General features: G+C 49.9%; 1 protein-coding gene across 1 annotated transcript in view; it reads left to right on the plus strand.

The window, feature by feature from the left end:
- Positions 1-10,043, plus strand: part of IGF1R (insulin like growth factor 1 receptor) — a 252,109-nt gene that overhangs the window by 205,845 nt on the left and 36,221 nt on the right. The window contains exons 9-12 of the mRNA XM_049614035.1: positions 2,111-2,278; positions 2,441-2,645; positions 7,786-8,069; positions 9,562-9,698. Of these exons, the coding sequence (XP_049469992.1) occupies positions 2,111-2,278; positions 2,441-2,645; positions 7,786-8,069; positions 9,562-9,698 (794 nt within the window). The remainder of the gene's footprint in view (positions 1-2,110; positions 2,279-2,440; positions 2,646-7,785; positions 8,070-9,561; positions 9,699-10,043) is intronic.

Here is a 10,043-nt window from a genome sequence, read left to right on the forward strand (position 1 = left end):
TTTTTTTTTTTTTTTTTTTTTTTAAGTTTATTTTGAGAGAGAGAGAGAGAGAGAGAGAGCGAGCAGGGGAAGGGCAGAAAGACAGGGAGAGAGAGAGAATCCCAAGCAGGCTCCACGCTGTCAGTGCAGAGCCCAATGCAGGGCTTGATCCCACAAACCACAAGATGGTGACCCGAGCTGAAGTCAGGACTCAGACGCTCAACTAACTGAACCACCCAGGCACCCCCTCTTGTTTATTTTCATAGTTGAACCTCCATGCTGATTTGGTGTTCCGGGACTTTCACATGGCTCGTTGGTTTTTTGTCTTCATTCTGTAGGGACAAGGGTTCCAAGGAGGTAGATAAAATTTGGAAAACGTCAGACAGAGTATGTTGTGAACATTCCAAGTATTCACTGGTGAAAATGCTCCTCCTTTCTTTGTCTTCATTTCCTTAACCACCTCATTTCTCAACTCCAGGATCTGGAAGTAATGAAAGGAAACATTTGTGCATGTTAGCCAAGCATATAAAACCGGCTTTGAAGTAGGAAAATGCACATCATTTCTAAAGACAATGATACATATTCTTGGATGGGAGCTGTTTTTTAAAACACCCATAAGGTAGCACAAAATATGCTGAAATGGCAGAGAGGGTGAGGGAAAGCATTGATGGGGAAGACCTTTGGCACATGCATTGCCTGCTTTCTCCTCCCTTCCCCTGCTCCATCTCTAGGATCCCATAAGGGGTCGCAATCATGTCACAGACCCTGAAGTGTTTAGAGAAATAAATCTGGCACAGGCTTCTGATCCTGGGTGTGGGGCAGTGTGGCAGAGATTCAAAGGCAACAAAACAAGTTATTCTTCTTAAGGTTTGGAAGTCATTTATCGTGGACAGCTCGGGAAAAATAAGAATCTTTCCTCATTATGACAAATACTTAAGAAACCTATTCCCTTTCCCCATAGATGGAAAACTAAGCACCATACAAATTGAGCCACTTCCCTACATTTTGGCCCCTGTCCTTACAAATGGTAGGGACAGAGGGGAAACCTGGTCCTTTGCCTCTGCTTTTTTGTGACACTTATCATTGAAACATTTGGGGTAAGCTGTTTTTTCTTGAAATACTTGATTTTGGAAACCTGAAAATGGCTGAGCATTCAGTGGTTATGTTTCTCCTGAAAAAGCTGGCACTAGTCACGACTTTTCCCCAAAGCATCATTCCAGACAGGTGTTCAGAACCTTGTGTATCATATTACGGGCTTTGAAGTACCCGTAAGGTCTTTGCCCCTTTGAAATTTTAAAGCGGCTTGGATGACCATGTTGTTTAAGTGACATACAGTAGAGAGTTCTCTTGCATTTGGGAAAACCCATGAAAATCGGTGTTTTCTTGTGAACCCAAGGAAAGTAAGATTTCAGTGGTCCTGGGATGCGTTTGCCCTTCATACACAAGACACCTCTGAGTTTGGGTTTGGGTTTGGGTTTGGGTTTGGGAGACAATAGTAAATAAAACTTTACCAGATTATTATGCTTTGCCTATAAATCGATGTTCTTTGGCTGATAACAGTCCAATGTTTGCAGTCAGGGCTCTGTGTGTATTTGAGTTTGCAGACTGCTTCTCCTACTCCTGTCTCAGTCATTCCACTGAATGTGGTTATAGAATTGAGAGACGTGCGGGCCCTCTATCTCCACGCTTCTCACACACACTCCAGCCGTTTCCTACTTCCTCTCTCATTTTGGCATCTTGCCATGTTTATCAGAGCTCCAAAATCTCAGATGAAACGTAAGTCAGTCCGTTTCACCTCTTACAAAACTGCCAGAGTCCAACACTTTGGAGAATGGCAGTTGCAACCCATGAGAAAGACACGGTGCTCCAAGTAGATTTGAAGTCACCCACTGTAACCCTGGTGTGGCCCCCACAACCCTGTCTCCATTTGCAGCTCGGCCCTGTTTGTTTCCACAGAGGTGACCTGAGGATAGAGACCGTACAGAGAAGCGATGGAGTTTAAATTCATACGATTTCAAAACAGGGTTCTGTTTTCATGTCACGCGTCCGCGCCCTCTCCTTCTCTGGGCCACCCCCACGGCTTCTGGTTGGTTTGCAGCAAGTTCCTGACAGCCTTTGTCCCTCTTTCCAGTTCCTTCCATTCCCCTGGATGTTCTTTCGGCATCAAACTCCTCTTCTCAGCTCATCGTGAAGTGGAACCCGCCGTCCCTGCCCAACGGCAACCTGAGTTACTACATCGTGAGGTGGCAGCGGCAGCCCCAGGACAGCTACCTTTACCGCCACAACTACTGCTCCAAAGGTGAGGACGGAGGGTGGAGGGTGGGGGGACCGCAGCCCAGCCCCCGTCGTCTGAGCGACCCCGTGAAGCTGGCTCCGTTCTCCATTAAAGGCGCTGACAGCCACCAATGTCTGTGACTTGGCTTTCATTTCGGCTCCTGTTGGCCTTCTGTCTCCCGAGCAGACAAAATCCCCATCAGGAAGTATGCCGATGGCACAATTGATGTCGAGGAGGTGACCGAGAACCCCAAGACCGAAGTGTGCGGCGGAGAGAAGGGGCCTTGCTGTGCCTGCCCCAAAACCGAGGCCGAGAAGCAGGCGGAGAAAGAGGAGGCTGAGTACCGCAAAGTCTTCGAGAACTTCCTGCACAACTCCATCTTTGTGCCCAGGTACCGGCGTCCTTTGAAAACGTCCCCAGGCTGGCGCTCCCCAGGCATGTTCTGTTGCTTTCTCTCCAACGGGGTGGTTTGCAGAACCCCAGAGCCGTCAAGGGGGAAACAACAAAGCAAGGTGTCCATTTGGTTGAGTGGAGGGCCTGTGGAAGCCGGGTCGCCCTGGAGGGAAGGGGAGGGGGCCGAGGGCTCAGGCTGTCGGGGGCCGTTTGCGTGATGATGCCGCTGCCTCAGCCACACAGCCTCCCGCAGAGGGCAGATGGGCTCCCTTGGCTGTGGGGACAGGGAAGGGCACTCTGCAAGGCGTAGGGGAGAGCCCCTCTGGCCCATCCCACTTCTCCCTGCTGCCTCTTGAGCCTGGCTAAGGAGGAGTGACTCAAGAGGCAGAAAACCAGAGTGAGCTTTGAAAGGGGTCTAACTTCACGAGGGCGCCTGGGTGGCTTAGTCGGTTAAGCGTCTGACTTCAGCTCAGGTTGTTCATGAGTTCGAGCCCCTGCATCGGGCTCTCTGCTATCAACGTGGAGCCTGCTAGGGATCCTCTGCCTCCCCTCCCTGCTCCCCCCACTGGCTGTGTCTCTCTCTCTTTCAAAAATAAATAACCATTAAAAAATGAAAAATTTGGGTTTTTTTTTAACAATTTTATTTTACCACACTAAAAAATAGTATAAAAAAAGTGGAGGGGAGTCCAGCAGGGTAGCTCTGTGATGTCTGTGAAAGAGACGGAAACAGAGTAGTGGTCCTCGTCTCCCTCTTTCTCCTGAAAGTTTATAGTGTGGGGGTACCTGGGTGGCTTAATCGGTTGAGCGTTCAACTTCGGCTCAGGCCATGATCCCACGGTTTGTGAGTTCAAGCCCCATGTCGGGCTCTGTGCTGACAGCATAGAACCTGCTTCGGACCCTCTCCCTCACTCTCTGCCCCTCCCCCACTCATTCTGTCCCTCTCTGTCTCTCTCTCTCTGTCTCTTTCTGTGTCTCTCCTCACTCTCTCCTCTCTTTCTCAAAAATAAATAAACATTAAAAGAAATTTTTAAGAAGATCATAAAGTGGAGTTTGCCTCCTGCCTGAAATGTGGACAGTGAAACTGGATTCAGACCAGTGCTGCTCCTGTGAGCTGCAGGTTCCTCGGTCCCCATAGTGCCCCAGCCTCCAGCCCCCTGCCAAGCATGTTCTCAGATCACTGTTCTTCCTGCCACCGACCCTGAGAGGCACCAGAAGCCTGTGGCTTCTGTTTATTCTGTAATTACCTTGCCCTTAAAGGCTTACTTAGGTTGTGTCAATAAAGTTGCTTTTAAAGTGATTTTCTCTGTCAAGTGACCTTCCTAATGTTTGTGTAATAGTCAAAGATAGCCATCTTGCTTTGAAAAATCATGAAAATATGAAATAAAGACCTTTTAGAGTGCAGGCATCCTTTCCTTTTCAGAAGGAAGCCCTTCGTCGCTTAGTGGCTGTCTGCCCCTCCTGTGCCCTCTAGGGAGTTGTGAGAGCCCACGGTGGGTCCTCTCGACCCGCCCGGCTGCAGATGCTCCGATTTGCCTGGTAGATTATGGGGCTGCGGTTCAGGTGCTAATCCACGTTGTCTGTATGTCACGAGTAGTTCCAAGAATAAGAACGTTTGAGGAGCTCAAAGATGAGAAACTCGAATTCAGGCTTAGCGACTTCTCCAGCAGCCTAATTAATTAACAGTCTATTTGGGAGCTGGCCCCCTCTTGCCACACACCAGGGTTCCTGCCCTTGGTGACATTGCCTCTCAACATGGGCCATCTCCCCCATGCCAGCAGAGGCTCAGCTAGTGTCCCTTCCTGTGGACACAGAAGAGGGTGAATTGAGAGTGTCCCAAACAGGCTGGGCAGGAGTTCTCTTGTTTATTCTCCAGCAAAAGCTATCGGCTATGTTGCTGTCCCACTGACCTGCCAGAAGCTCAGGTTGTGAGTCCAGGCTTTGGGAAAGTTTTGCTAAAGGGCCCCGAGCTTTCAGTTTGTAGTTTCAAGGCAGTAGTTGTTTTTTTTTCCCCCTCATTAGATGTGAAACACAAGATCGGGCAATGTGAAAGCAGAGTTGTGGTTGACACAGAAACGATTAATGCATCGTGCTTGTGTTGTTGAATTCAAAACTTAGTTTCTCCCGTGCCGGATTCCCCCTGATGAATGCCTGCACCCTGACATTCTCTCTCTCCTAGGACAAGTCTGACCTGCTAGTCTGTCTTCTCATAGGAGGAATATAAATACCATATTTGCTTTTGGTGAGCAGCCCCAATTTATAAGAACTTCATTTTTTTTTTTAATGCCTCCTCCTGAGGGCATTAATCTGATGTCCACAAAATTTGCAATAGAATTCGGGTAGAAGGAATAGTCTGTGTGGCAGAATGACTGAATCATCAAGGAGGGTTTTCTGTTTTAGAACTAAATTATCCAAAGATGATTTTTATTTCTTTTAATTCATTCTAAGAACAATCTATTGGGGGGGGGGGTGCTAAAACCAGTCAAGTTAGATTTAGTATGTTACATATTGTCCAGTGTGTCCCGTATGGTTTGAAGGTTTGAAGTAGAATGGACAATAGAGTTTATAAAGTGCTTTCTGGAGTCAGTATTCGGTGGTGAATGCCTTTTATTGACCACTGCCTTCATTTTTTTTTTAAAGTTTATTTATTTATTTTGAGAGAGAGAGGGAACATGATCAGGGGAGGGATAGAGAGAAGGAGAGACAGAATCCCAAGCAGGCTCTGTGCCATCACCGCAGAGCCTGACTCCAGGCTTGAACCCACGAACCACGAGATCACAACCTGAGCTGAGATCAAGAGTCAGATGCTTAACCAACTGAGCCACCCAGGCTCCCCTGCCTTCATTTTTTAAATCACATAGTTGGGTTTCAGTAGCAAACGTTGGCAGGTGTTGAAGAGTGAAAGATTTTCCAATGGAGTAGGTTACGTGATGGAGTGGGAGTGGTTTGGAAAGCGGACAGTGATGCTGTCGGTCACACCATTTGGAAATGTGGCTGTTTACAAAGAATCATGGGCATGCCATTCTGCTTGTGCCATACCTTGTCTTCCTGATAATGTCCCATGTGGCCTCCCTTCCCCCAGTCCCTAACTTGGTGCCATTAGTAAGAGCTCTGCAGTCTCCAAAAGTGTGGTGTTTAGAAATCAGCTTGACTGAACTTCATGGTGTAATCCCAGGTAAATGGGGATGGGCTGCAGGAGGGGTTTGGGCACAGGATTATTTGCAGTGGATTAAGCCCAGGCAACTTCTTTCTTACAGATGTAATTGGGTGTTGTGTTGGTTTTATGTGTTGCATTGGTTTTGAAGAGAATGTAGGACGTTAGTTCTGGTAGGTTCAAAAAAGGTCTCCCTAGTAATTAATGTAGTTTCTTGTGTCCTTCTGTTCCAGGAAGGTTGGCTGGTGTGCAGGTTGTGAGGACAGGAGATTATCCGCCTCGTTTCCTAATCTTTCCTCCCCCAGTATTATGAAAGTAAATGCAGTGGGGCCATGAGTACACGGCCTGACCCCGCGGTTCTCTGCCTGGCGGAAGGAGTCTATCTGGGTTGAACAGTTCGTGTTTGGGTGGGGCCTAGTGGGTCACTGCACAAGAGTGGTGATGGCGTTTGGGCCGGGCGGACTGGGGAGCCAGAGGCCCTTTCCCCAAGCGCCCTGCTTTTCCTTTCCAAGTTTTTCACTTCATGGCAAATAAGGACCCACAGGAAGCCTGCTGCATGGCAGTGAGAGCATGAATGGCTTCCCAGGTGCCCTGTCTCCCTGTGGGCCTTCCGCTTTCTCCCCTACATGAGAACTGATGAGCATTCCTGTCTTCTGTTCTTTCTCCTTGCCTTGGACTCTTAGTTTTCTTCCAGATGAGATTTGTTCTGTTTGCTCCCCGCCCTTTGCCCGTGCACAGGATAAGTGATGCCTGCTGACAGCCTCCGTATGGAACGGACAGCACCCTCTTCCCCACCGTTTCCGGTGGCTGACCTGAGGGTGGCTGTTTCTTGTCTGGGTGTTTACTTTCATGTTCTGTTGCTGTTGGTTCCTGTAAACGCTAGGAGCTTCTTTTTAAGGCTTTTTGGGGGAGGGGTGCCTGGGTGGCTCAGTCAGCTAAGCGTCCCACTTCAGCTCAGGGCATAATCTTGTGGCTCATGAGCCCCGTGTTTTGTTCTGGCTGACAGCTCAGAGCCTGGAGCCTGCCTCAGATTCTGTGTCCCCCTCTCTCTCTGCCTGACCCTCCCTCCCTCCCTCCCTCTCTCTCTTTCTCTCTCTCTCTCTCTCTCTCTTTCTCAAAAATAAACACTAAGGTTTCTTGGGAGAGCCCAAAACCATTTTTTTCATACCACCCCCCCCCCCACCCTGCAACGCCAGCTGCTTGGACCGTTTGTCTGCCCTTTGGGGTGTAGACATTCTTTTCTTTTGATTTGTCTTTTGCTGTCCTGTGCTTTGTGTAGCTGTTGTTCTAAGCCCTAGTCAAGTCCATGGCGGTGACTCTGCCCCTGTTAAAGCAGAGCCTTGGAGAGGCCATAGGAGGTCACTGCTGAGTGGGAGGCAAAACCAGGCTGGAAAGACCTCCAGGAGTGTGAGAAATAGAGACAATGGAGTCTCAGAGGAAGGGGGGGTTCAGCGGGAGCCCCAGAGGGAAGGGTCAGGGGGTCCAAGCAAGGGCTCGCTGCCTGGTATCTTTATTTCCACAGTCAAAGGGGGCCGGCGAAGCCACCACCACAGGCCTTTGAACCCCCTCTGCCCCCTCCCACCTCACCCCCTAATAAACCTTAGTGTGGCCAGCAAGTTGGTCACTGTTAATGTTTAACCATAAGGTCTGTGGACCAAGGAGCATGGACATTGTGATGAAACAGCCAGGATACTGCAGAGCCAGGAATGGCTGAGACCTTTGTTTGCCTCTAGGTACAGTTGAGTCACTACTCTGGGAGCCAGGGGGGCAGTTTGTGTGCCGATTCTGAGGTTTGCAGAGTAGAGAAAGCAAAATAAATAACGGAGGAAATCCCCATATTACTTGTTGGTTCTCATCCAAAGGGGCTGAATAGTTCCTTTCATCCAAAGTGAAGATTTTTCTTTTCTTTCCGGTACTCTAACCCAAGTCATAGAAAGGACCAAAGAGGCAGAAGCACTTACCAGCCAAGTTTCTCTCTTCCTGACAGACCTGAAAGGAAGCGGAGAGATGTCACACAAGTCACCAACACCACCATGTCCAGCCGAAGCAGGAACATCACGGTGGCGGACACCTATAATATCACAGACCCCGAAGAGCTCGAGACAGAATACCCTTTCTTTGAGAGCAGAGTGGATAACAAGGAGAGAACTGTGATCTCCAACCTCCGGCCTTTCACTTTGTACCGCATTGACATCCACAGCTGTAACCACGAGGCTGAGAAGCTGGGCTGCAGCGCCTCCAACTTTGTCTTTGCAAGAACCATGCCTGCAGGTACAGTGTGATCCGACTCGCCCCGCTCCTGACTCACTCACAGCCCAGTGGAGAAGCCTGTGTTTTGTGGACACAGAGTCGAACACCCCGGGCGATGACCCTTAGTCTCCATCCTGCTCATTAAAGAACGGTGGTCATGTAGGCAAGCATGGTAGACCAGGAGCTCAGGGAAGGGAGTCTGTCTGCTCCTAATGACATCACCTCCATCCCAGGCTGTCTATACAAAGTACTCAGGAACAGGGAGCTCCCTTCAGGGTCAACTCTCTTCCTCCCCCTTGGTGCCTCGTGCATTCCCGCGGCCCTTTTCCCCATCTGTGCACAGGGAAATTTGCGCGGTCCCTCCTGAGTTCTGGGGTCCGGTGGAATCAGTTAACTGCCTTGACTCAGAGTGACTGTCGCTTCTCAAGGTCAACCGCTGGAGTAGCCTTTAGTCCTCCTATTTGGTCTGTGCGTTCCCCTTGGAAGTTAGAAGCTGCCTGTTACTCAGACTGCCATCCATCTTTAAGGACAGGGGGCGCCTGGATGGCTCAGTCAGTTACGCATCTGACTCTTGATTTCGGCTCAGGTCTTAATCTCACAGTTCATGAGATTGAGCCCCGTGTCCGGCTCTGCACTGACAGTACAGAGCCTGCTTGGGATTTTCTCTTTCTGCATTTCTCTCTCAAAATAGGTAAATAAGTTTCTTAAAAAAGGAGAGGTGAACTGCCCAGTTCTCTTTCCTGCCAGGACAGCAGGTGGTAGAAGGAGCCCAGAGTACTGGAGTCTAGCAGGGGGGCCCAGTCCTGGGGCTCACATGCAGCACGTCTCGAAGCAGCTGTCAGCCTCCCTGGCCTCAGTTTCCCCACCCTTCCAGGAGAGCCCCAGAGCAGCTCATTTCTCAGAGCCTTCGCCAGCTGTAACTTGCAGTGACTCCTGCTCACCACTTGCCTTACTGTTTTAGCAAGAGAGCAAACGCCCAGCCTTCCCTGGCGGCTGGAGGAGTTGATGGTGGCTGTGAGGGCTGGGTCCCAGCACGAGCTTCCCAGCGGCTTCCTCAACAGGCCCGGCTTGCAGGGGCTTGCGGGCCGTCCTTCATGCCCGCGTAAAAAAGATGCGTTTGCCTTATGCAGATGCAGACTCGGAAGGGTCTGCGTCGCGGCCTGGAGGCTTGCTGCTGCCTCCTCTGCTTGCAAGGCGCCTTTTTGATGCTGCTTCTGTTCTGCAGCATCGCATAGGTTCCTTTCTCCAGAGATAGCAGGCTTTTTTCGGGGGGCGGGGAGTCTGAGGGGAGGGAAGGGACTGTGGCATCTTGAGCCCCACAGGTCATTAGATTGCTTGGGTTCCAAAGCCGGTGCAACGTGTGAGCACTCAGCTTCGGAGGAACCTGTGTGGCCACCGCCCTCAGCCCTGCAGGCACAGCCTGAGGGGAGGGGATTCTTAGGTTAGCCTCCATCCCACCCCCACCGAGGGGTACCCGAATCTGACCTTCTCGCTTGTTTAAATTGTTGTGCAGAAGGAGCAGACGACATTCCTGGGCCGGTGACCTGGGAGTCAAGGCCTGAAAACTCCATCTTTTTAAAGTGGCCGGAACCTGAGAATCCCAATGGACTGATTCTAATGTATGAAATAAAATATGGATCACAAATCGAGGTAAGCGTGGGGCGGTGGTCCGTACCTGGCTATGCTTCCATTCCAGTCGATGGCACAGGTCGCCTCCTGGTTAGCCGAGGACTTAACCCCATAACCCACAGAGACAAGTCAGCGAGGATTTAGGTCTTTCTGCTGCCCCGCACTCTGCCCAGAGCACTCGGAATATGCGAGGAGGTGGGCTTGTTTTCGCCCTTAAGAAACTATCCCCCTTGCAGAAAGCGATCTTCTGGCACAGAATAGATTGGTTTCAGTAACCCTTAATCTTTCTGCAGCTCTTTTTGATTACAAAGAAGGAAAGAAAGAAAGAAAGAAAGAAAGAAAGAAAGAAAGAAAGAAAGAAAGAAA

This window comes from Panthera uncia (genome assembly GCF_023721935.1).
Source record: "Panthera uncia isolate 11264 chromosome B3 unlocalized genomic scaffold, Puncia_PCG_1.0 HiC_scaffold_1, whole genome shotgun sequence".
NCBI classification, from domain to species: Eukaryota; Metazoa; Chordata; class Mammalia; order Carnivora; family Felidae; genus Panthera; species Panthera uncia.